General features: G+C 38.4%; 1 protein-coding gene across 1 annotated transcript in view; it reads left to right on the top strand.

Moving 5' to 3' along the window:
- PARG (poly(ADP-ribose) glycohydrolase) overlaps window positions 1-23,563 on the top strand; it is a 62,763-nt gene extending 39,200 nt beyond the window's left edge. Inside the window, exons 11-18 of the mRNA XM_050340056.1 lie at window positions 1,849-1,909; window positions 2,538-2,613; window positions 4,922-5,069; window positions 10,500-10,578; window positions 11,337-11,445; window positions 15,935-16,040; window positions 20,064-20,192; window positions 20,826-23,563. Coding sequence (XP_050196013.1) covers window positions 1,849-1,909; window positions 2,538-2,613; window positions 4,922-5,069; window positions 10,500-10,578; window positions 11,337-11,445; window positions 15,935-16,040; window positions 20,064-20,192; window positions 20,826-20,989 — 872 coding nt within the window. The 3' untranslated portion in view covers window positions 20,990-23,563. The remainder of the gene's footprint in view (window positions 1-1,848; window positions 1,910-2,537; window positions 2,614-4,921; window positions 5,070-10,499; window positions 10,579-11,336; window positions 11,446-15,934; window positions 16,041-20,063; window positions 20,193-20,825) is intronic.
- Window positions 23,564-27,687: the final 4,124 nt, after the last annotated feature.

Genomic DNA, 27,687 nt, shown 5'->3' with positions numbered 1-27,687 from the left:
TGTTGTGAAGTTGGCCCAGTTCAAATAAAAAAGTGATAGCAAGACACGAGATATCTCCAACTCTTTGAGAAATTAGTGCATAGTAAGATCTTCTGTTATTACCATGAATTTGAACATCTGCACAAGCTTTCACAAGTAGTTGTGGGGTTTTTTTGATAACTTTGTCATACCTTATATATTGCATTTTTGGAGAGAAAGAGACTTGACTGCAGTAGCATACATCACATCTGCAGCAATATCCTTACTACAGTCTTTTTTAAAGAACCATTTTTTTACATGTCAGCATTTCCTATTAGGTTCATATTTTCTCAGAATGGTTTGGTTTAAGAGAAAGACAGCTTTCAGCTATTAAATATAAGAAGCCCTTTACTTGGTTCAGTCCATCTTCACTTCATCATTTTAATTCACCACAAACTAAATGCAGCTATATCCTGTTTCAGCTGTCAGACTTTCAGCAGTGTCAATAGAACTAAATCTCTGAGGTAAAACGTAAATTATGATCTATGTGTGGGACTGAGAAGAGATATGGTGTACTAGCTTTTTTTAATACTTGAGTTATAGTGTTTTCATGGAAACCAAATCCTAAATTTAGGCGGCTGCCCCTAACCCACTATGCATATGAAATTTGTTGGGAACATGTTTTATGAACCTATCTTATTAGATTCCCTAAAATTGTAACTTTAAATAATATTTAATGAGATTCTTGAATGCTCTTTTCTTGAATTAAAAATTTTTTATTCTTTTATTTTTTTGTCCCAGGATTTACTAAGACTGAAGTAACTTAGCTCTCTAAATTACTGTAATAATTTTGCAACCCTTTTTATTGTAAATAGTAATTGAATTCTGTGTAAAAGAACACAGTGGAGACTGAGGAGTTTGTACTCAAAAGGTGAATGCTTAGTTTGTAAAGTGCTGCAACTGATACCAAGGGTTCCCTTCTGGAAAAGCACTTGATTACTGAAAACTGTGCACTTTTTCTAAGAGCAAGTAACTCTTTTATTCCCTAAATCACCATAAAATGTGAAGAAAAGCACAGAACAGTTTAAGGCTTTTAGAAGGCTGAGTTTGTGCTTACATATGGTTTTGAATGTTTTCACAAGCCAGAGCAGTAGACTTACTGCAGCAAAGAAATTACTCTCATGTGAAGTTTTTTTTAGGATGTCATCACCTAATAAAAGGTTGATATTTCCTTTCTGTTACAAAACTGAACTTCTTTGAGTAAAATAAGGTAAAAAGAACAACACCTCCTCTTTTTCTCTTGAGGACAGGAGTCTTTTCTCAGCTGGAATACAATGAATTTCACCAGCATTTTGGCAGGGCCAAAATCTGCTTCATTTGGAATCCACTAACACTGCATCTTTATTGACACAGTAGGACTTTCTTGGAAATATGAGCTGCTGCTTCATCCATCCATAGGTTGAATACTCTGTGGTTTGCCTGTTGGTACTGAACAGTAATTGCTTTCAAACGTGTACAACGTTTGAAAAAACAAAACATTTAAACAAAACGTTACAAAAAGCAAACTTTTTTCTAAGTGGCAGCACGTTTTACTTCAACTACTGAGCATTTCTACTAGTGTTTACTATTAAAGGGAAAATCACTTAAGAAAAAGAAAAATTCTCAAACTGCAAAGCTGAAAGAGAAGTAAATATTTTACTCTTCATGTTATTTGTCTTTAATTTGAGCATAGGCTGTCGGGAAGATTCAAAGCAGCTCTTGAGGAAAGTTAATCTCTTGGTTTCTGCAAAGAATGATGATTGTAATTTTAGAAGTTTACCAGTTAAAATGATCTAAGGACTAAAGCTCCCCTATTTAATCCGTTTTCCTTTGGGGTTGGTTTGCCTGTAGAACCTACGGGATTGGTGACGTTTACAAGGCAGTGTCTCCAGGAATTTCCAGACTGGGAGAGGTAAGTCAAACATCCTGTTAATGCAAGAAATACCTTAAATCCATGATAACTGAATCTCATTCATTTGGAATTGAGTCAGGCTTGGAAGAACTACAGAAAACAACATAGGCTATGGATTGTTGCAGAAAGGAGCACAGAGGGAAGTGGGTGAACTGCCACGAGTAGTTTGTGTCCTGATTTGTCCGTAAGGCCAACAAGTCTTAAAACATAACATATCTTTGGTGCTGTTGATTGAGTGGGGAAAAAAGAGAGAGAGGACTCGATTTAAGAAATAACAGGAAATATAACAAAATATGGTTGATAACCAGCATGAACACAAGTGTAGCAGTTTTCTTGGTTAGCATGTTAATGTGGACAAGAAAAACATAGAACTCCAACTTCCAATTTGGGGGTTTAGGGTGAAAGAGGTGGAGAAACTGAACAATTTGCTATGTTAAACCTTTACAAATTGTTTCTGAAAGGCAAACGTATTTTCTTTAATCCATCAGGATTTGTGGTTTTTTTAAACCACCTTATGTTTAAGGTGTGTAAGAAGTTTGGGTTTGGATGAGTTTTGTTTTAAAATGGATGCTTTTGTGTGGAGGTTCTGTAATTGTCCTTTCTGTACAATATTTTTCCTCAATGGTAGATCTCAGAAAAAACTGTCTAGATTGCATGTCACCTATGAAGGCACCATCGAAAGCAATGGACAAGGTATGCTACAGGTAAGTGCATGTAACAGTTAATGTGGCTTTGTGGCATGTTTTTGTTGTACTTCTGTGGTCTGCCAGCTTAACAAAGTTATTTATTTACCCTCAGTTGACTTAAATGACCAGATGTTATGCGGTGTAAAAGAAACATGAAAATTAGTTCCGTGGGCAGTTCTTATACTGTCAGTGTTTCCCAGCTCCAGGTGGCACATGTACCTGGTACTGAAAGGGCTGACAGAAAATCACAAGCCCTGGACAGCTCCAGGTCTTCTGGTTCAAGGCAGGATTCGAAGATTGACAAGATAAAAGATTCAGGCTGTGATCTTGATGACTTGTCAAGGGTTTCAGTTTATTTTTAAAAAGTTATTCTTGTGCCCCAGACAGTGACCAGGTCAGTGGTTCAGGAGACTTTCTTGCTGCTGCCAGCACCACTGTTTCAGTCTGGGAGACAGTCAGCAAAAGAAATTCATAAGAGGATGTCCTGTCCATATCTATAGGAAGGAACACATTTGAGTTTTCAAAGTAGTTGTTTGCTTTCTACTTTTCTTTAAAAAAATAGACTGCCTTCTAGAGTTTTTTTACAAAAAAAAACACAAAACAACAAAAAAACCCAAACAAACAAAACCCCAAAAGGAAAATGAAACCCACAAAACTAAACCAACCAACCAAACAAAATGGAACTTCCTTAGCAGGAACAAGTACTGCATAGGAAGAGGAGTAGGAAGAATAGGAGGACATTTTTTTTCTGCAGTGCTTTTGGCTCAGACTTTAAAACATCTCATGACTTTATGAAACATGAGCACTCAAATGTGTGTTGAAATTATTAAGAACTCAGCAACTGCTCAATAATAACCATTTTTGTAGTGTTGCACTCTGTAGAAGTGAGTATTGCCTAGGATGTGATATTTTTCCTCCTGGCTATTTCAAGTTTTATCAAGCAGAATATCTCTGCTCAGATGAAGAGCAGTCACTCCAGGAGGGAGCAGGATGACCAAGGCAGGGCAATGCAGGAGTCCCCAGTGGCCCCAGCTCAGCTGGCTGGTACAAGCAGAGCGGGAACAGTGACAAGAACAGTTCCTGCTGACTTGCTAGTGGCCATCAGCCAAAGGTGATGAGTCAGGGCACCAAGGACAATCTGAGACATCCAAGTAGGGACATCCAAGCACCAGCAGGGACAGGGCTGGGCTGGACCCACACGTGATGTGTCTCAGGCAAGCTCCAGGACAAGGGGGTGTGTTCGTAGCATGGGCCCAAGGTGGGGTTACTCAGCACAGTTAAAGTCCTTTCGAGGCTCTGGCACAGCTGAAAATCTGAGTAGCTTTCATGTAACTTTTTTTATCATAGTCAAGTTCAGTAAACCTCAAACAACTAGAAATGTGTTGGTATTTCCAGGACAGACTAAAGGAACAACTGCTGCTGCAGTGGCTGGCTCTTGGTGTGCCTTAGACTTGCCTCTGACTCCTGATCAGTTTGTAATTACAAAGGTGTTCATGTCACTCCAGCAACTTCTGTTCTCCTCCTGTATGTGTGCTCTTACCAGCTATCTAAATAAAAACCAGTAAGAAGCTAATAGCATTTGAAAGATGAAGTGACTTTTTAAAATGATAAATTTCTATGGGCAGTTAATTTGCATAAATAGTAATTACTTTACTGAATAAACAAAATCTTTTTAAAACTGTTGTTTGTATGAAACTGTAATTGCAAAATATGTACTATTGTAGCAAAAAATAGTCCAGAGCTTCTCCGTGTCAAGCAGAAACCTTAATAGTCAAAATTACTTGCCTTGTTCAAGTGCATTTCAAGGAGAATTTGTGAGGGATTCTGTTAGTGCATTTCAAGGAGAATTCATAAGAGGGGTTTTTGGGTATAGAACAGTTACAGGGGCAGTACTAATCTAAAAATTCTTCAGTGTGGACAACTGGGGCAGAATGCTTATTAAAGGAAACTTAATGATTTTTCAATATCCCTAAAAAGCAAAAAGACTACTGTAATTTGCTGTTTTCATCTTTCACATTTTCTGAAATGTGTTTTCTTCTTAAATATGTGCTCTTCAAGGAAAACCCACAAAACCTGGATTCAGAGTATTTGAGATGCAAAACTTGTTTTGCAGTGTAATGTCTCACTTAAGTTTTTCTGAGAAGTGGAATGGAAAAAAGAGAAAGGCATGATCGTGTTAATCAGTCCCTCTGCTTGTATTTTTAAGTGATAGCGGCAGATTTCAACAGAATTATTGAAATTGTACAGGATTTTATTTGCCTTGGCAAATGAAAGGATTTTATGCTATTTGCTTATCTCCTAATCCCACTGAATGTATCTTTGTTAGGTTGATTTTGCAAACCGTTTTGTTGGAGGTGGTGTGACCGGGGCAGGACTAGTGCAAGAAGAAATTCGGTTTTTAATCAATCCAGAACTGATTGTATCAAGGCTCATCACTGAAGTCTTGGATCATAATGAATGTCTTATCATCACAGGTTAGTCTTTGCAGAAAATGTTTCACATCTAATTCTGATTTTATATATAGAAAACATATTTCAGGTTGGAGTTTAGTATGTTTAAGTGTATAGGGATAAAAAAAAAGAAGGAAAAAAAGTCAGTACTCATTTGACAAAGAGCTTCCTACTTTATCCCACTCCTTAAGACCATGTTCCAACAGATGCTTTGTGAAAGAAGCAAAAAGAATAAAAAGTGAGAGCAAGCAGACAGAACTTTTTTGTCCTCAGTGTCTCTAGCTAAAGATGCTGTTGGACAATAGAGGTGACAGCCACAATTACCAGCTGTTAGCTGGTCCCAGCTATCAGAGGGTAATGCTTCTGTTAAAGGATGGGGAATTTTTGTCCCTGTCTGGAATTTGTAACATTTGGTGTGATCAGTGGGACTGAAAACTCTGAGAAGAGGAACTGCCTTCTGGTTACCTAAAAAGGGAGGAAGCGGAAGAGGAAAAAATCAGCATCCATTAAAAAAGGGTAGAGAGTCAGGAGCTGTCTCTTAAGGATTTTGATCCTGTGAGTTACACACATGTTTGTATTGCTTGTAAGTTAGTTGTGAGTTTGCAGTTACAACATCAGAACCTAACTGCATCTCCAGTATGTTTTTGAGGGGCTGTGCATGTCCAGGGCTTTGCTGAAAGGGATTTCCTTTTTCTGTCCACCTCTGTCATAGAACTTGGAATGTTTTATTATCCCTTGGATCAAAATAGTGACATTGGGTCTTTTGATTCAAACTGTTAAGAACTGGAGTGGCCCAGGTCGTGGTGTGTGTGTCTTGGTTCTATACATGAGAACAGTGAGCATTTCTCATGACTGAAAAATAAAATTATGCTGTAATACTTTATTTACTCTAAAGAATAGCTGTAAAGAAAAAATATATGACCAGAGAGATCCTTTTGGTAAATATTGTAATAAACTGCATTTTTCAATCTTCTGTAATAAAAATGTTGGGTTTAGATACCTGAGCTGCCTCAAAAAACTAGAATTTGATTAGGTTTTAGAATACAATTCTTGGAAAAGTCCATCTATAGCCCATCTTTCTCTCTCATGCATACACACGAGAAAATTGAACTTAAATCTTGCAAGTCTTACTTTGTCCGGAGTTATTGATTGTACTGGGCAGAACATCGTTTGTTTTCAGTGTTATACTTGGTAATCTTTTTAAGACAGTGTTTTATTTTGGTTTTTCCACCCTGTCAGAATTAATGCCTTTTCTCTGAAAACTTTTTGATAAATTGGCTTTTGTGATTACCTTTTAAAAAAATGAATCAGAAAAAAAATTCTTGGCTATCAGAAACTTCTGTTGTATATTTTGGATATGATACTGTATTAACATATTGAACCACTGTCCTCTGGATGAAGGGGGTAAAAACAGAGCCCAGCTATCAGTCTGAGTAATAACTGATGGGGGAGAATTCTAAATTAATGTTTTGAAAGACCTTCTTCCATTCCCCTGCAAAAAAAAAAAAAAAAAAAAGTGATTTGACATGGACAAATAAAGGTGAGGATGTTTTTCCACTGCAGCAATGTTTAGTTTTCTTGAGTACATTACTGTGTTTTGCGATTAGTATTTGTGATACAGTGTTCTTCACTAATGGAAATATCCATTCCATCATTTTTATTTAATCCCTGGACCTCTTCCACCTTGGTGCTTAGCCAAGTCTCCCATGTCACAATCCTCCTGATAAACTACATTCTTTGTGATGCATCTTGACTCAGAGGCCTAATGGGTATAACTGTGCAGCTTAAATTTGCAGAGGAGTCCAAGAAATTGGGAGATAAATTAAATTTGTTGTGATTGCACAGTATCTGGTTAATATCACTGCTGTAATGAATATGGAACTGGTCAAGCAAACAGTTGAGTTCTTCAGCACAGACATCTACCTACAGAAATGTCAACAGCAATGCCAGAGGTTCCCACAGCTGCATTTCTGGCAGAGCTGTATGAGTGGTTTTCATTCAGATTTTTTAATGCTATTTTTCCCCTGTTTCAGCTCACATGTACTCAGGCAGCATTAAGAGCAATGAAGCTGTGTTCTGTGTTTGCTTTAAATCTGCAGATGGCCAGTCTGGACCACATATTAGCTATGCATTTTTAGAGACTTCTGACCACATTACCAGGCGGCAAATGAGATCAGATAATTGGTTCAGCTGAAAATTTACTCATGGGAAAATGGATTTTCAGCTGGATTTAGCAGGCTGGTCATGCCAGTGTCAGGAGAGCCATAAGACTTATGGTGGTGCAAGATAAGGATTGGAAGAACTGATTGAAAGGGGAAGAAGGACCCTCCCCTCACTTTTGACACTAAATGTACCTTTATGTTGGTGACTACAGAACTATACTCTTGCAATTTTCCCATGTACTTTTTATTCAGTGCTAGTGGTACTGCCTCTCCACAGGTAGAATCTCTAGCTCATAAGAAATACTAAAGGAACACTACGATGGGTTTTTTCCAATCCCTGGGAACATTATAATACTAAATAATAATAAAATATAAAGCTAGGCTGGGGAGCCTGAGAAAGGTCTGTTTATTGTTAGTAATAGTTGCAAATCTTTCTAGGTTGATGAGATCCCATAAACACCAACATTTGGCAGTTTCACTTTTTGTCTAATACTGTAACTTTTACCAGTTTCACAAAGGATAGATTTTTGAATGGTACCTGTGTATAGATTTTTTTTGACTTTAGGTAGGCTTTTTAAGGTTTTGTAGCTTGTTTTTGAAGTAACGATGCAACTCTGCTATTATGCATTTTTTTGTGGTTTGCCTTTTCTTACCCCTTTATTTTGTTTAATAGGAAGAAAAAAGATTCACCAGAAACATTAGCAGTTTATCCCATACTGCTTCTGTTCTCCCAGCAGCAAAAGTTTATATCCCAGTAGTTCACAGGAAAAAAGTGCTACCAGATGAATAATCATTTTTGTCTGACAAATTTCCAGAGCTTCACTTATGAAAAGTCATTGATTTTCATTAACTTTGGATTTCTGGGACATGACTTCAGAGTTTGTGTGATTTCTTTGAGTTTCTCTGCTATTGATTTTTTTATATATGTGTGTGTGTTTGCTTGTTTGTTTGTTTCCTGGTGCCTTTGTCATCAGACACTGCAATTCCATAAAAATTAATGAAAACAATGAACCTTGAAAAAGCCAGCTTAATACTTTAACTATCACTTAATCTATCCTGGTACAATATCGTGATAACCTAGTGTTTTCTTTCCACATATTAGACACAAAAGGAAATGCTTCCTTTTTGAAGTTGGAAGTTTTGTTAAGTTGTCCTCTAAAGAGAGCTCCCAGAAAAGTCACATACTTCCCTTGTCTGTCTTTTCTTGCTGCATGCTTGGACACTTTTTCCAAGCATATCAGTAAAACTGAATTTTGTGTACGTCAGGAATAGTCTTGCTGAAGGTTGATAGCCTGCAATTCAATTAGAAAGCTGATTTCTGAATATTGAAGCTGTTTGTGGTTGTCCTGTGTGCGAGGGCACGGATGTGTGTGAATATATGGGCATACTCTGTCATCCACAGTTTTAAAATGGTTTTGTATCAGGAAGTGAACTCCTGGTGAGGAATCTTTTACCATCCCACTCATTTTGCATAGCAACTTCTCAAAATAGCCTTGAGTGGGGTTTGTGTGCCCTCAGTATGATTAATCATCTAGACAATTCTAAATAAATAATGAGTGGATAATAGGACAGATGAGTTAAAGAAGCACTGATAAGTCTTGGCAGTTAAAATTAATAAGGATAAATGGGGAAAATGTCTTGAAGGATATACATAATTTTGAACGGTTTTTAACAGCTTGTTTCCTGTGCTTGAGACTACTGAAGGCAAACATTCAAATTCCCTTGTCAGTGAGGTTTAAAGGTAATAGTTTTATGTTTTTTATTGTTCAACTGTAATTGTATTTTTATTTAGAGATTGGAAAACTAGATTAAATTTAAATATTTGTATTCTCAGGGTATTGCTGATCTGCAAAATAGTTAGGCACTACTCTTGTCTTAATAATCAGATATTTTGTGCTGTCAACTTTCATTTCTTTCTAAAACCTATTTTTTCCTGTTTATAGGCATAGCTGGTGTCACTAATTAAGGGGTTGCTCAACAGTTCTCTTCTTACTCTTAATGTTTATAACTTGTGCCAAATCATAGCTGTTTGAACTGAAATTCTCCAAACAAGTTACCTTTTTCAGTCCCTACTTCCAAAATTCAGCTGATATGAGCTCAGAACAGGGGAAAAGTTGTGGTTCTTCTGTGGCATTACTTCAGGAGTATTTCTTTGAAGTGTTTGTGAAATCCACAGGTTTTGAAGCAAGTACTGAAGCTCTACAAAATGAGGGGAAAGAGGCAGCCTTTTAGAAATGATCCTTGTTCTCAGCTAAGATGTGCTCCTTCTCGGTCTGTGGATAAACCATTCAAAAGGAGTTGATATAGCAGAGCATAGTAGCTGAAATTACTGGTGGTCTTAATAAACTTTCTTACACCCCTTCATACTTGACAAGATACCCTGTGGGACCTTTTCAGGAGCAGCCAAGTGTGTTCCAGAGTGTGTTTTCTTGGGTCCTTGTGCTTTTACAGACGTGGCTTGTGGTGCTGACCAGTGCAGCTGAGAGCAGTGGCCTTTAGTCCAGTCAGTGCCATTAAGTGCTGTGAAATCTGACAATTCCTGTCAGGAACCATAGTGCAGAAATGATGCTGGACAAACATAAAACAAAAGGGAAGAGGTGTACTGGGTAATGAGACTACACAGCCTTAACAGTCCCAGCTATGCTTGTGTAAGGTTGCCCTCAAGAGCCTGTAGGGCAACAGCTTGGGTAACACTGGCACGTTGGAAATCTGCTTGGTTTCTGACCATCAGGGTTTTCTTCGGTTTTGTTACAGTAATAAAATGTATAAACATGTAGCTCACCAAATACATTTGAATTTCTTTATATTTTTCTTCTCACGTTTCCTAAACTGTCAGCCCAGATGTTTGCTAAACTGTGTTGAAGTGGGGCTGCCACATTCTTAATGGCAGAGTGACTGTGTTACCATTGTGTTTACATGCAGTAGCCTCAAAAAACAAAAAAAGAAAGGCAAGGTGCCATCACAGTTCTTGTTAACCAAATATTAGCTGGTAAAACTTCAAAGATGACAGGCAGTTTATTGAGAAGTTGTTGAACTAGAGGGTGGTGAAGTTGAAAACTGTGTTGTTGCTATACCCCAGGCAGCAGACAGATCTGCACTTGTAATGTCCTGGGGTGGATGTTACTCCTCACCTGTGGGAAAGGACCTTTACAAGAAGATCTTGTTCTCTATTTTCCATTGCTTCTGGGAGCTGCGTGTTCATTGGGAGAAGCAGTGACTCCTATCAGAGTTTCGCCAAGTGAGAAAAATATGTACATATTTTATAAGTAATGTGGAAAATCCTTTGTTTCAGGTACTGAGCAGTACAGTGAGTATACAGGCTATGCAGAAACTTACCGGTGGGCAAGAAGCCATGAAGATAAGACCCCAAGGTAAAGTTTAAGTGAAGGAACAAATAAATGTTACAAATTTGATAACTTAAGTATTTCCTAGCATTTGCCTTAATAGAGTATTTGACTGCTTGGTGCTGCTCTCTTCAGTAGAGCAAACAAGTGAAAAAGTTATATCATTAATAATGCGATGATAATGCTAACAAGTGGTACCTGACCACATGTCAGTTCTTAGACCAACATATTTTATAGTTGTATGTATTTAATCCACATTTTTGTTAGGATACAGACTGAGCTGTGGATTGTAATGTCACAAGGAGTTTGACAGTGATACTTCAGGTGCAACTGGGCAGTTTATGTGTGGCAAAATAAGGTTTAATATCATGAATCTGAGTAGAGAGCTCTGAGCTCTTGAATTTGTTTCTCCAACAATGTTGTTTTAGTGTATACAAAATATTATTCATTTGGTACAGAAACATACACAATGTACTCATTTAAATGTTAGAGGAAGACAGGGAGACACTGACCTTGCAGTGTTCTGACGTACTTAATAAATGGCGCTGTGTAATTGGATTTGTTTCATGTTTATGCCCAAATTTGTAGTGCAACCTGTCTCACTTCTGATGCTGCTTTCCTTCCCAACCCACAGACAGAGAGCACTCCATTGTCTGTTACAAGTTCACGTTTTTAAGTGCTTCTAACAGAGAAGCTCTGCAGAGAACTACTCATTTTGAGTTATGGTTATATGGCCAATATTAAACAACTAATGTCATCTCCTTTTCTTCCCCCTCCGATTTTAGGGATGAATGGCAACGCCGCCACACTGAAATTGTTGCTATAGATGCATTTCACTTCAGACGTTTCCTTGATCAGTTTAGTCCGGAGAAAATTAGAAGAGAGCTCAACAAGGCCAGTAACTTCTTGAATCAGCCTGCAGTCTAATGTTTACAGTACCTTTTCAAATATTTTTGTGTTATTGTCTTCAGCTAAGGAAGTTCTTGCATGGTTGTGTCTCATATAAAGAAAAGGTGAACTTCAGGGTTTTGCTATCCAATGTTAAACGCTAGATGGTCAAATATAACTCTTGTCCTTTGATTCACTATTCAAGGATATAAAATACTTTCAAAAATATAAATGGAACTTGAATATATGTTTTGTTAACTCTTCCCTGTCCTGCTTCTAAATGACAGGCTGTGAGTTGGAGTTCTTCAGCGTGGAGAAGAGAAGGCTTCAGAGAGAGGCTTGTTTCATCCTTCTAGTACCTAAAGGGGGCTTAAAAAAAGAGAGAGAGGGACCTTTTATATAGGCAGATAGTGACAGGATAAGGGTTTTGACTGAAAGAGGGCAGGTTTAGATTAGATATTAGGTAGAAATTCTTTACTGTGAGAGTGGTGAAGCACTAGAACAGGTTGGAAGCTGCGGATGCCCCATCCCTGGGAGTGTTCAAGGCCAGCTTGGATGGGGCCCTGAACAACCTGATGTGGTGAATGGCATCCCTGTCCATGGCAGTGGTGTTGGAACTAGATGATCTTTAAGGTCCCTGGCAACCCAAACTATTCTGTGACTCAAAACTATGGTATTAAGTTCTTTTCCTATAATTTGCTCTGTTGAATCCTACTCAGCCATGCAGTCAAGGTGGAGAAGGAGGTACCTCATGTTTTAACATGGTGACAGTTCATAGATGTGGTGCCACTTCCTTTTCTTCCACCTTTCTTCTCTGCTCTTGGGATATCGATGGAGTTTACCTGGGAGTTTATCTTTTCATATGTTGATGACTTCTTGAGTTCAGATCCAGCTACTCATAAATCCCTGTTCTTTATTTTCACAATAGCTGTAAGGGCTGTTGCAACTGGATATATGTATATACGTGCCAGTTAGAGCTTACAGTGTTCAGAAGACTGACAAATCAGGCCAGTTTTAATCCTTTAAACAAAACTTCTAGACTGACATTCAAGACCAGCACGCTTCCTACTGTTAATTATTAACCATTATCAGTATGTATTCAAAGTTGTCAGTCCTTGACCTTGCCCTGAGTTATCTGTGTGTATACAGAACTGCACTTTGCAGTGTCTGTGGTCCTTGATAGTCTCAGACATCAAAGTTGACAGGCTGAAGAGCTCTTTGACAAGGGAAGTGGGACTGTGGTAGGCATATTTTTTCTGTACTTTGCCCTCGCTGTTTTGGGATTTTGTCCTTAAAGAAGATATTTGAGATGGTTCACAGCCCTTGGTTTCAGCCCTGGACTATGTTTTGCATAATGTTTGGGAACACTGGGTTACTTTCCCAAGACATTGCAGGTGCTTTAACATTTGCATGGCTGAGATTTTCCCGTCATTTGGTTTTCTTGTTTCACTGCTGCTCTTTAGTTGAAGTTAAAGCAGTCTTTCCCAGGTTTTGAGGTTGTACTTTTTCAGTGACTAGTAATTGCTGTCAGTGAGCTGTTTATAGTTAAGAGACCTTTAGGTTTCAAGCTGTGCCCATGTTTTCAAGGCCTCTGCTACTTTCCTCCCCACAAATTTTATCTCCTATCGTGCTGTATCTGGAATCAGTCTCCAGTTCACACAGCGAATTCTCCTAAGCTAGTAGGAGTGCTACTGGGCTGGAATGAGGCCCTTGCACAGCTGGTGTAAGGCATAGGTGGTGAAAGGTGTGTGTCCTGTTACAGCAATGGCAGTGCTGTTTTTACTGAGCAGTTGAGTACAAGAATGGTAATTCAGTTCTGCTGTATTAGTGTGCTTGTGTTTGGGTTCAGAATGTGCTAATGAGGAAGTCTCCTTAGTGTCCTTCTACATTTAGAGATGAATCATCTGCTTTAGCTTGGGTGCTGAATATAAGGGCTCTGTGCTGCAGGTGTTAAAGCCTCCTGCTTCCTGTAGTATAGGAGGGTGTAGAATAATATAGGATGTATTTTAAACATATTCAAAATAGAAGCACACTGCCCTGATTCTCAGTCAGAAAGGGAATACACCCCCTCGAGATGATGTACAGTGCTGATGGACTAATTTAATTTACTTGTAAAACCTTAGCATCTTGACTAACGTAACATTCATCAGCTTGTTTCTTCATGGGTGGTAATGAAATTAGCCCTGAAAAAGAGAGTTAAGTACATTTTGTAAACTTCACTGATATCTTAGAACAAAATTCAAATTACCTACATCAGCGAATTTATGATCTGCCTGCAATTTTCAGTTTTATTGAGCGAGTTTGGATTTTGAAATAAAGTATGGTAGATCACTGCAACTTTTATAAAGTGTATTCATTTGGCTGGTGTTGTTTTATGAAGACTAATTGGTATTTATAGAAAATTTTAAGCCTGAGGTAATTCTCTGCTTTTTACAGTAAAAATTTCATCAAGCTTATTGGAGTTTCTACAGTATTTTAATTATTCAAATATTTTTTCATGTACTGTGGTGGGGTTTTCCATTTTATTTACTATTAACCTTAAGAGTTTTCTATGGGTAAAAGCAAGTTGATGGAATAAGCTGCAACTGCATTTCTAGTATGATTTAATAAATCAGGACCCAGTAAGCACAGTATATGCAGACAGGCTTTGAAATGCAAGTGTTAGTAAACAGAGCTCAGGATCCAGAAGTTCTTTTGTTTGTCTGTTGTTTTGTTGGACAATATGAAATTATTGAAAATGACCTCAAGTGATTCTTCTTGTAACGTGTATCTTCTTATAAGCATGTATGATCTCTCTAAGACTGTTTGTCTTAAAGAACCAGATGTTCATTCCCAGTTAGTTTTCTCAAAAGTTAGATGTCTGAGGCTGACCCTTGTTTCTGGTATAACCCATACCCAGAACACAAGATTATAATGTCTGAAGTCAGTTGTTCAGAGAAAGAAAAAAATAAATAATTTTATCTGATTTCAACGTTAAGGTTTGCAGATCTATGTGTAAGACATGTCACTGTCTTTGCTACCCCTTGAAATGATTGCCTAGCAATGATTTCTCCAATTAAAATTCTGCTTTCCAAATCCTAAGGAACAACTGACCTATAACTGAACTGGCAATCCCACTCATAAATGTCATTAAGACTTTTTATAGCCCCCAATTTAAAAAAAACTGCAGCTTATTTGACAAGAAATGCTTCCCTAAGAATTATGGTATGCAGAACACGTTTCAAATGGTGCTGAGTGTGAAAACAAACATGAAAACAAACCAATTGTAAGCATCACACAACTTCTAGTATATGTTCTCTCATATTATTTAGAAGTTGTTACAACTCAAAACCAGATTCATTTATGTAGTTCAAAAGTTACAGCTTTTCTGCTTCTGATATGGAAGTAACTCCTTTAAAACTGCACAGAAACCTTTCATATTCCTGTATTCCTAGGTGAAACCTATCTAAACTACTGATGCATTGTCCCTTTAAAAAAAAGGGGGATGAGTTTTCTTTATCCTTTATTTGCTATAAAAAATCATATGGGAGCACTCACTTAGATATTTTTCTTCATTGCTGTTGAAGTCCTCCCAAGTATTTGCTGATGACTTACTGTGTCTGACGAGAGAGGTTTTTTTCTCCATGTCCTGGTGACTTGAGAAATACATGCCCATTAAGTAAAAGCTGAAAAGAAAATGGCATTCTGTTGCAATACCAATCCATTTCCCTGCTGGGAGGATGGACTTTGAAGAATTATTGTCCCCACAGCCGGTGTACTGGCTTGCTTGGCCCACAAGTTTGGTGCAAACTTGCTTTGGACATTAATCACACTAATGGCTCTGACTTGAAAGAGCTGCGTGCACCTGATGGTGTGTAAGTGCTCCTTATGCAAACTCTGAATCAGGGCACCCTGCTAAATTATAACAATTATAACAGAAGTCTGAATTTGCAGCTTGGAGTCAAACTGTGGGTACTTCAGTCTGTATTAGACATTTTGTACCAATTCAATACATTTTTGTACTGTTGAAAAACTTCCCAAAGGAATTTGTCTTTTCTTCTATACATGGAAGCACCTGCATTTACTCAAGGTTTATTAGTGAATACCACACTTTCTCCTCTTTCCCTCATTTGTTTCATTAGACCTGTACTGGACACAGCAGTTCAGCTGTTATGTAAGCTAAACAGGCCAAAAAGCAACAAACATGATACCATCTACTGTTAGTTATTCTCTGCTCTGGATATCCTGATAAGTTTCCTCGAGCTGTGATGAAATCCCTGGGACCTCAGCACCTGTATCTTAATTTTTAATTTGGATCCAAATAAGGCAAAATTCTTTCTACCTTAAATGTTTTTGTTACTGCTCTGAAATTTAAAGGAAGACTAATGGTATATTGAAGTAGTTTGAATTTAGCATTGCTAGAAGACAATACTGGGTTTTGCTGTCATCTTAATGTTTGAAAGTATTGCACCAAATTGCCTGTCAAATTCATCTTCTGCCTCTTATCTGCATGCAGGCCTACTGTGGCTTCTGTCGACCCAATGTTCCACCTCAACACCTCTCTGCAATAGCCACAGGGAACTGGGGATGTGGTGCCTTTGGAGGGGACTCCCGATTAAAAGGTAAATTGTAGGAATTTCCTTACGTCCAGATGAATCAAATAACTTAGATTTTGATCCTTGGCCATATGATTTCATTCAAATACATTTTTTGGTTTTATCCTAATACATTTTAGCCAAGAATTGGAATAATAATTAAACTGTCCATAGAACTGGTTCATTACCTTCGATCTTTAGGCCATGAGTAATGTGGCCTTAAACAATAAAAAAGCACACTGCTCTTTTCAGTTTGAAGTTTGAGGTAAGAATGTGATGGTAAAATGCCAGGTTTAGAGGGACCTGTAGCACTGAAACCTTCAAAAGCACAGCCACACAGTTTTAGTTCTCAAAAGAACATGTTCGTTGCAGTTGTCAGTCATATAAATCAGTTGGCCTTTCTGGAGCAGACTTTTTAGATTATGCCTGAAATTCATATCTCTGCAGAGCTGTTTAAAGTACCTGGTAATTTGCAAGGCTTCACGAATTTGCTGGCAATGCTTAATGTTTAGTTTTGCTCCTTAATATATTGCTGTATGCCAGAGAGGTTTCCAGTCACTCAGACATGCTTCTTTCTTTCCTGACTTGCTTGTTATATCACTCACTTTCTCATGTTCTTTTATATTTAATTAGAGTATTTATAATGCAGCAGATATCACATGCCTACATTTATTTAAGACCTTTTCCATCAAGTCAAGAACTGATGGATCCTGACATGTAAATTGATATCCTGACTCATATAGTTCTAAGTAGAAATTTACATTTTTCTTGTTTCCAGACATTTGGAGAGTATTTAAAATTTTCTTTTCTGAATGGCTTTAAGTAGATACATTGAGACAAACAATCATCAGGCTCCCAGCTTCATTAGCTTTCTTTCTTAATGTGTTTTATTCATTGAGCATCTATTTTTTTCTCAATGCTCATTGATTTCCTGACAGTTGTTTTTTGATTTCCATTAGATAAAATGGGCTGCCAAGTGCAGATTGTCAATACCAGGAGCAGTATTCACTGCAGGATCTGAATGTACTTGGTTTATGTTAGGGGAGTTTAATAAACACTTTAATTTGCATAAGGTCTTTGTCTTGGGTCTGAACTTTCATATTCCATGTATATTTTTTTAGTGTATGGATTTCTGGTTAGAATATGGCTCATCTGATCTAACTCATTATTTTTTCAACACTGGACTTGTATTTTAGAATAGGGATTGCTCACTGCATCACTGAGTCCAAGTAAATAGCTTTTGTTGTCTACAGTGGCTTGACAGTGTATTGCAATGACAAAATAGTTTTCATAGTTTAAAATCTTACTTTTTGATTTAATATTCTCAAATATCCACCCTTGTCCTTTCAGAATTAATATCTGGATCTGTAACAGAGCCTTCAGATCCACCAAAATATTTGATGTGATTGGATATAACTGGATAAGTGCCATAATGCAGTGTGATATTTTGTCATGATTTTTTTCAGTTACAAATTAAAGGAACACAATTGTGTATAAAATATGGTTTCACTCAAGGTCAAAAATGATGCATAAACTTAAATCTTCTTAAGGGAGAAAAAAAATAACCTGACTTGATAAAAAGACCTGGTATATAAACAAGCCAAATTCTAGCTAAGTTAGTGAAATTTCTACAGAATTTCAGTATAAACTCAAGACTTTCAATACTGAAAAAAATAGGTTTATAAAATTGGGAGAAGTTGGAAGATCTTGTCTTGCTTTTGAAACCAGAGGATAATTTAGCAATTAGTAGCTGCAGGAGCTCTGTGCAACTGTCTAAAGACTGGAAAAGTGTTGTTTTATTGAAAATGCAAAGGAAGTGATCTGATGAGGCATTTCATAAATACATAAACTTAACTTCTGTCAGTTGTGAGAAAACGCTCCTTAGCTGAACTGGTGTTCTTAACTTACCTGAGGAAATGTGCTTTAACTTACCTGAGGGAAGAGTGCTTTTAAAAGGCCCATGTAGGATTAGAGGGAGGAGAGGAAAGCATGCCTCTGCCTCATGGAAATGCTGCCAAGGGGCTGCTGTGGTGTTTTTGGGGTCCTGGATTGATGCCCAACAGGCAGCGAGTGCTGGGTGTTGGCCCCAGCGTGGCATCGCTGTGCCTGCAGTGGGACTTCAGCTCTATTGCTCTTCCTGTGATGCTTCTGTCTGTATCAGCAGCGTGGACATTTCACATGGTATTGTATATCATTAATGTCCAGAAGATTGTGAAGTCTGATTCCTGACAGAAGTTTTGATCCTTGTTTCATATGATCTGTGGCAATTCAAAATAAACAGGAGGATATTTTTAATATCTTCTGTAAAGTGAAACTTCATTGTTTGTTTGGAATGAATAATAATATTCATTAGGTTCTGTTCCCCTATGCAAGCCAGTTAATTGTACTCTTTAAAAGCTGAACTACTGAAGCTTTACTAAATCCACAGCTGGTTCAGTAGTTTAATTAAAATATCATTCCCAGATTGAGATTAATTTCACATGTGAATCATGTAATTTGTTATTTTAGCAATGGGTTTACAAGACTGTTTTTTGATTAAAGAATGCAGTATTTTATTAGGTCTCTTTATAAAAATGTGAAAGATTCTTGAGCTATGAACAGCTTTCTACTTAGCTTCCACTAGCAGGGGGCAATGCAATATGTATACTGTTTTATTTAACATTAATCTTTACAAAGACAATATTAATCACATTGTAATTAACTCTATTTACTGGGTAGAAAAGGAAAGAATTAATATCAGAACTACACCAATAGGCACTGCAGTTAAGACAAGCTGCAATAGATTAAATAGTTGCTGGGGTCCATTATTTGGACTGTGGGAACGTTCCCTGGAATGAAGGTGTGATTGATCACTTACCTCTGTGACACTCCAGCCTCGCAGGACTGGTTGGTGAAAGAGCTGTGCTCTTTGAAGTTTGGTGCTACCTGAAAGGGTCCTTGTTCTTCTTCTCCCCTTTCTTGTTCTTGGCTCTGTGGTCTGGTGCCCTCCCTTGCCTCAGCTCTGGCTCTTGGCAAACCTTCACTCAGCCAGTTCAACTGCTGTTCTAGCAGAAAACAATTAACTCCTACAACTTTTCTGCCAGTTTGGTAAATGGAATTGACACAATGAGATGTTTGAGTATCTGAGAGCTGCAGAAGAGTCAGGAGGTGGGTGAGGAGCAGCCAAAGCCACTTTCTCCAGTTGCAGTGGGTCATTAGCTTGGCTCTGGACTGTTGATCAATACCCCACATCATTTCTCAAGATGAATCTTCAAAAAAATGTTTCCAAAATAGGAAGCATTTTACTTCGTTCTCCCTATAGAAGAACAGAGTCTGTCTATATTGTAATGTTGGGCATTGACAGAACTTGGGATGCAGCTTGGTCAGCGAGTGTGACAGAAAGCTGGAGGTTAAATAACATGAATTGCATTCCTGGCATCAGCACTCGCTTCCTACAGGTCAGCCTGAGCCATCATATTCCATGCTGCCTGTCTCTGTTACAGGTGTGGTGGACGCCTGAAACTGCACAGTAAGAGGCTGCAGAACCACAGATACCCTTTGGGGAGCTAAAAGTTGGGTCAGCTCCTGCTTTGCATAGCTTACCTAACAGCAGGGTTGGCTCCATTCCTTGTGACAGGTGGCAGAGCATGGAAATGGTGATGTGCTCATGGATGCTTTGTACCCCACTGGCTGTGGCTCAATGCAAGCAGCTCAAACCAGGATGTGAGATGGGGCTTTGTTGCCTTGTGCTGCCACAGGCACTTATTAGATAATTAGTGGCTGCATCGTGCTTGAGGGCAGGCACAGACCAGAATAAACTCCTCTGAGTTTTAAGCACATTGTTTATCTGCAAAGTAAGGGTGGTTGTCACAGGCAGCTCTAGCAGAATACTTCAGCCTCTCAGCTGCAGTGCCCAGTATTCTTAACTTTAAGTACCCGTTGTTCAAATTGCTTTGCAGTGTTCACCTGGAAATGGGTGCTGTGATTCTTTGCTGTAAACTTAGGCTGTGTTTTTCCCTTCAGCAAGTGGTTTGATCCTGTATTCATGTGTATAATCTCTTGTTGTTTCAGCCTTAATACAGATACTGGCAGCTGCTGAGGCTGGACGTGATGTTGTTTATTTTACCTTTGGAGATGTGGAGCTGATGCGGGATATTTACAGCATGCATACTTTTCTCTGTGAGAAGGGCCAAACTATTGGTGAGCATAAAAGAATCTTTCCTTGCAGCAAAGAGAGTTAACCATCTCTGTAAGTAGAAATTTTCCAGTAGGAGTTGTTGTCATCAAGTCCTGAACACAAGCACATAGGTCTTGGTTTATTTGTACCTGCTTCCACAGTGGGGAACTCTTCTGATTCAGAGTCAACAGTGTAATCTCTTAGAAGACTTCTAGAATTCTTTTCTAATTCACTTGGGAGTTAAGCTGTAGATTCTGGAAAATACAGATATATGTGGTAGGTAGAAGGTTTGCAAAAGCTTTTAGTATAACTCAGTAGTGCTTTGAAAAGGGAAAAATCTGCTTACACATTCCTGATACAGATTTGTCTTACAGTGTAATTGGCAATACACTTGTTAGTAACGTGTGTGCAAGCCCAGTGTTGGGATAGCTGGTGCAGGAAGTTGAGGGAGCCCATCCTGTGTTCTGAACAACCTGGAAACAGTCCCGTTCCCATTACACGGCTGTCTGCCTCCTCTACCACTGCTCATTTAGAGACATTCCTAGCCACTATGTCAGTGTGCACGTGCTTTTCTAGCCTTCGTTTGCAATCGTACATTGCTCAGACGGCATGTTCTTACATGTATTTTAATTATTTCTTTTCTTTTTGTTTTTAAGGGGACATTTATAGGCTGTTGCTGAGATACTACAATGAAGAATGCAGAAACTGTTCCACTTCAGGACCAGATGTCAAGCTGTACTCATTCATATACAACACCATTGAGTCCTATGCAGATTCTACTGATGATGATGAAGAAAAAGGGTTGTGCTTTGAAGATTAAAATAAATGTGTCTGATCAGAATAATGTTTATCTCCTCCCACTGGTATATTGTGTGAAATGCTGGACATAATGAATGAGCTGGCTTAACTCAATCTATATTGACTCCATTGGTAGTTAGGTATAACATTCAAACAAAAAAACTACAAACACCTTTGAGAGACCAGATTTATTTGTTTGGTTTCATACATGAAAATCTTGTTCATGTGTGTACAGAAAAAATTTCTTTGATAAGTCTGAATTGCGTTATACCTTGTTAAGTAGAATATTTTGGTACACGTGTATTTCACTCACAAGATTGCTGAAAGACTTCAGAATATTTCCCTGTACTCCTTTGCCTTTATTTTTCAGAACTCTTGTGTAGATTCCTTATGTGGGCTCAGAGCTGGAGTGCAGGCAGCCATGGAACTCTGGGATGATGTCAGAGAGAAGCGTTGTAATGATTGTTCTTGCTGAAAATTGTCATAATCCTTAAGACTGCCACGGTGCCATCAGTGTTCTTACCAAAGTTTTCGGTTTTTTAACTTAAAATGTCCTGGGTTTAATCTATTTTTTTAATAAATGGTTAAAAATGGGAAGATTCTGGAGGAGTTATAATGCATTTCACAACTGCATGGTCTTTATCAAATCAGGCATAAAGGTTAGCATGAAGAGGTAGAGAAAAAATGAAGTTTGGGAGAGTGGGAAAATGAGAAATGTGACCAAAGCAAAGGGAAACATTTTCAAGTGAAATTGTTCAATACCATTTTGTTGGTGCTATCTGTTACCACATTGAACAAGGTCTTAGTCTATTTGAAGTTTCTCAAGGTTCAGTGCTGCTGCTGATATTTGAATTAAGGTCTGTTGATTGTGTTTATATTGTCATATCAGTTCTCCTTTATCGCAGAGTGCACATATGTGAGTGTAAGATCCCCATGGGATAACGTGAGTGAGGAAACAAATCACATATCAGTGGGAGGAAAGTCTGCAGGCTACAGATAAGGACATGAAGTCTTGTTAGGAGTTTGCACCTGTGTCATTTTAGACATGGGAATGGTAACAGCGTCTACTACAGATGTGTAAAAACTGTGCTGTTACTACCTATGAATACCAAATTAGTGTTGCTGTAGTACATTGATAGTTTACAAAAAACTGCAGATACATCTGTGATGAAACTTTTTCAGGTCTATGTACAGGGCCAATCCAGTGAGACTTGTCTATTAGTAGTTTAAGCTCGGATTAAGCCCAAATTCCTCAGTTTAGCCTCTTCTGTGTTAGACTTTCAGGTCTGTTATGGTTGCTGTCACAAGTTAGCAATACAAGTAAATACAAGTAAAATACAAGTAAAGCTGCAGCAGGAAATGTAGTGACCTAAGCCTCTAATATTGATGAATCCTTTTGGCTTATGTCAGATAAAACTTCTCCAAGCCTCAAAGACACCGTGGTAATTAAATGCTGGAAGCTGTTGGCAGTCTGGCTCACAATAAAGCACTCACTGAGCAGTTCTGGGGGAAGCAGTAAGAAAGAGTTTGGGTTGTTTATAAACACCTTAGAGTGCTGTACCTTGGCATTAATCCTAAGTGGGGGGAGGTGATGGACACAGCAGTTTAAGGGTTTTTTTCTCCTGTTCTTCCCACCAGCTGTAGTTTTCTCCACCCCTCTCCATTATAAGGAAAAGATCTGGGCTAGAATTTCAGGCTTTTTTCTGTGTTTGCAATCTGTGTCCTCAGATTTAGCAGAAATCCTCCTCCTGATGTTTCAGTGTTGGCTCAGATTCTGGTAATAGGCATAACAGTGTTTTATTAGCTGTTTAGATCTTATTTGGGCATTTAGGTTAAACTAGGATAGTGCTTCTAGATGCATTGCCAGATGATAAATGTACCCTATTAATTATGACAAGTGATGGAAAACTGGTGCTATCTGCCAAACCTTCTTTACCTTACTACTCAGGATTTCCTATAAGAAGAGATAAACAGAATTTGTTCCTAAACAACTGGAAAAAACAGCAAAAAGCTTTAGGTGGCTAGATATGACCTCCCTTTTATTGTAGCTAAATGCATTTTTATTAGTGCAATATTAATTTTCTTTGTAAGAAGTGGTTGGTCAGGTATGAAAAATGTACCAAAATATGGTGGAATGAAATTTTGCTTCAACTCTGGAAACAGAAAAATTTAGATTTGGAAAGATTCTCTGATGATCATATTAGAGGAATTCAGTTGAAAGAGTTCTTGCAGTGTCAAGTGCTTCCTTGATAATCCTAGTCTTTTTATGCAGTCTGTAGTTTCAGTGATACTGAGAATTTTCTAATATGGGGAAGAAAGCTTTTGTTTGAGATCATTCATTAGGATACCATATGTTTTTTCTTTTCCCTTATGAATTATGTTTGTGTGGACAGGACGAGAGGAAAATAACTCATTTACTGTGTTGTCTGAATAAGAGTGACATATCCTGCATCTTGTGGTATGTTCCTGATCTTGAAATGGGCAATGTTGCAAGAAGGCTTTGACTATGACTTCAATCACAGGCAGGCTGAAGAATTTATTTTTCTTGGGTTTTGGGGGGGTTGGAGTTTCTTTTGTGTTTTGTTTGGTTTTTTGGTTTGGGGTTTTGTTTTTTTTTTGGTAGGGTTTTTTGTGTTTGTTTTTTTTTTGGGGGTTGGGGTTTTTTTGGTTGAATTGTTTGTTTTTTCTTTAAGCAAAATAGCCCAAAATTAGCAAGGAAACAACTATGTTACATTCTCATGATGTTCTCATTCAGTAAAAGCTGAACTGCTCAGAATGCTGCATGTCAGCCCAATACTGCTCTGCATCTTTCTTTTTCCCTCCACCCACCACTCTCTGTTTACAAACTACCCAAAACTTTTTATTTCTCGGGAGGCCTTTGGTGCTCTGCTGGAATTAGTGTGGAATGGAGATGCTGATGGTCTCCTTGTGCAGCCTAGAAAGCTTCAGTTTCACTCTTCCAGAAACCTGTTTATGGAGTATTCCGGGTTTGGGTTTTTTTATTACTTTAGGGATGTTTGCTATATGATTTCCAATAAAAATAAACTTCCTACCAAAAGTTTTGTTTTATACTTTGTAGCAGCTAAATGGAATGTTTATGATGGAACTACAACAGGCAGTCATGTCGATTGCAATGTTGCCTCATAGTCAAGTTTGGTGTTGGAGCACTTCTGTTGTTTTATGGCTCTTGCACCTCAATGGCTCGGTTTTGAGGTTTTCTTATCTGATGAGGAGTACCCAATACTGTATATATTAATTTATAAACTGTTCAAGTGTTCCTGACAGTCTTCTAAACTTACAGTTTATGCACCATTATATTGATTTTTCTGGATATGTATGCTAATGTTTACATAATTTTGTAGGAATATGATTAAAAAATTCTGACTGAAGCAACGTTTTGTGATTTTTTCCTTTCCAGGACAGAGAAATTCCAGCACATTTGAACGCGTGTGGCACAGCACTACAGTTAGTTTTAGCAGTAAGTTGTCACATTAAACATAGCTGAGAAGTTTGTTCTTACTGTACAGTATAGTGGTTGCTTCCATCTGTGCAGCACTGTAAAAAGGAATTAGAAACTGTAAATTGGGAGGGAGTGGTTTCATCCGTGTATGGCCATATGCAGACATTTTGATGGTATTTCCCAAGCTTTTTAGGTAAGCAAGCAAGTGTTGGGAATACTCCTTGAACTTCATGAAGGAAATGTCACTAAACAAAAGCAAATAAGCCCCTAAAAATATATAAATAATAAACATGTTGCAGAAGTGTTTGTAGGGTTTGTAAGAGGGGGGCTGAAATCCTCCTAAATGAGATTTCCAACAGCTTTTCAAAAATCTTGTTTTAAGCCAGTAAAGAATTCATTTTTTTTAGCGTTGCAGAAAATTAGGATAAAAATACTATATGATAGCTCCAGGTTTTATATGCAGCTGTGGTTATCAGGTTTGCAGTGTTAATACTGAAGGATTTAGTCCATCATAGATGGATCCCATTCTCCACAAGCAGTGTCTGGCCGCGAGCAGGATGAGCTGGGGATGGCAGGGCTCTGATTGCGTGATGGCTGGGTAGGGAGAAGGGTTGATGTCTTTCATGTGCTACCTTGTAAACCCCACGAGGGGGGAGGCAGAAGGTGCTCACGCTCTGCTGCTGCAGTGCAAAAGCAGCTGCCAGTCTCTCCTGTCCCACCCTGTCACTGATCTCACTGTAATCAGCAAACGCCCTCAGGAATACACTGTATTAATTCTTAAAAGCACCTGAGGCCTGGGAAGACATCCCTGGGAATAAAGCACAATTTGCTTCACCATGGGCTTTTCCCTTTTTTTCCCATTTTTTCTCACCTGTGTCAGTTTGGATAGAGGAGTCCCAGATGACTGAATTTCTCACTTTTGACGTTTACATCCTAAACATTCTGCATCCTCTCAGCTCGAGCAGCATTATATGGCAGAAGGATGGACAGATGGATGTCAGACCTTGGGATTCCTAAAGCTGTTACAAACTCTGCCAGGGTCACTGAAGTAATTGTGAGTCAGTGTAGGGTGATGCAATGTTTGCTCTGGGAGGATGACTGGGGTTCTTTTTGCTTTTTAATATCTGCATAAAGTCGTCTTTCACTTTTTTTGTGGTGTGTTTGTGACAAGAGTGAGAACATCCATAAAATCGTAGAAACTGCAAGATGCTACAGCTGTCTAAAGTTGTTGGGTTTTTTTAGCTCAGAATGGAGTATTTATGATCTTGTTTTGTGCTAACAGTGTTTCATGCTCATTTATCATTGCTTAAGTGAGCGTGACCTGGAAGCTGCATAGGAGGTATCTGTCACTGATAACTCCATTACAGCAATGCCATCAATTTTGGCTTAGCTCAGCTGTCAGCCGGGGCTTCACTGCACGGTTCTGGTAAGTGGCACTTGGTCTGCAGTTAAAGGAAGCGCTGGTGTGTTCCAAGTTCTCTTGGCAATGCGGTTTACACTGGATGGTGGGGGTCGGAGGGGTGTGCTCTGCTGTGCCTGCACATGCATTGCAGGAGCTTAGAGAAGCTGCCATGAGCTACCGGGAGCATGGATCATTAATATTGTTGTTAATCAGCTATAAATCTGCAAAGCAGGGCACAGGGGAACGTGGGCACTAGAGAAGGAGAGAGAGATTACACTGTCTTTACAACCTGGCTATGCTTGCTCAGGAGCTCAAACACGTCAATCCCCTAAATCAGGTGGATTGCATCTGAGAATCCTTTGCACAACTGATCTGCCAAACAACAAGAAGATAGGGTTTTGTACTGGTTTTTTCCTGTGGTTTTTATTTATTTATTAATGGTAAATTGAACAGGTGATGCTAAAAGTGAGAGGGTTTTTTTCCCTTTTTTTTTTTTGTTATTGAGTATCTAAGAGGACCGCTTTGATGTTCAAATTTGCAGAGTAATGGAATACAAGGAGGAGATTTCTTTTTTGGGTGTAAAATGGCAGGGGCTTGCCTGATTGGGTAAAGATTACTGAAAAGCCTCAACTCCTCTTTCTACCCAAGTGGTAAACGTTGGTTTGTATAAATCTTCTCTTGGAGAATTAATGTAACACACAGGTAAGAACCTACTTACTCTGTACAGAACTTCTCACAGATGCTTTGTCTTCCCAGTTCAGTAACACCTTTGTTTCTTTGTTTGTTTGTTTGTTTTTAAAGAGATGCCTTCTGCAAATGATTGGTATTCTTATACCTACTATAGCTGCTTCCTATTAGTTATCGAAGTGAGATTCTGCACAGGTAAAAACTGCATTTGCTGAATAAGAAGGGAGTAAAAGACCAATGAGGCAGATTTGTTTTTAAAGTCCATGTTTAGAGTTAACAGAACAAGAAACAAGAATGCAGTGCCACACACGACGCCACCTGCTTGGATACAGGACATACATATACATGTGTTAGCATCTAATCACTGTCCCTATGCAAATATTGAAATTCCCTTCCCAGGCTATTTTTGTAGGAAGGTAGTAATGTCAAATTGCAAACTGTTTGTTTTAATATATCCCTGTGTCATCACTTTTTTAAAATGTCTGACCTTAGCTAAAGGTTACAGGCATTAAGAGTGTTTTTGCCTGGAAATACAGTGTTTGTGAGCTTTTGTGTAAACTACAGTTTACACTGGGAACAACATCTGGAGTGTGTGAGGAATTAAACCTCTGTGAATCCTGCCTGGATGTGCTCTGTGGTGGCTATTGAGCATCTGACATCTTTTCAGGGTGGAGGAGTGTGCTAGAAGACTTCTTGCTCAAAGACAGTGCTTTTACCCTTATTTTGCTCTCACTTGGTGGAGACAGATAGAAAATTATTTTGCTTGTTGTGAACAGTTACATTTATTCTCAGAAATTGCTGATAGTACCTATTAGAAAAGAGAACAAACCAGGAAAGCAAAGACAGAATTGGGGAAAACACCAATGTTTTCACATTTATTACAGGAGTCTGCTATAGTCATGCTCTCTAACTGTGATGCTTGGATTCTTGCAGAAATCATCATGAAGACCAACTATAAGGGGGGCGTGGATGTATGTTGCCAATTAGCCTTTAGTTTCTAAGTTTGCAGGTCTTTGCAAAAAGGGCAGAAAACTTTTTAGGGAGGCAATTGATGTTTGTTTCTGTGTTCCATTTGCTGGGTTGCCATCTCCTATGTGTTGGTGTCCAAGGAGAAACCTGTATGAGTTCCCTTGGGTACCTGTTTGATTAATGTTTTTCATTTGTGAAAGAC

Source organism: Myiozetetes cayanensis, unplaced genomic scaffold (assembly GCF_022539395.1).
Source record: "Myiozetetes cayanensis isolate MyiCay16 unplaced genomic scaffold, myiCay2020 scf10, whole genome shotgun sequence".
Lineage (NCBI taxonomy): Eukaryota > Metazoa > Chordata > Aves > Passeriformes > Tyrannidae > Myiozetetes > Myiozetetes cayanensis.
Note: the sequence above shows the minus strand (reverse complement) of the source record. Positions and strands in the feature narration are given on the sequence as shown.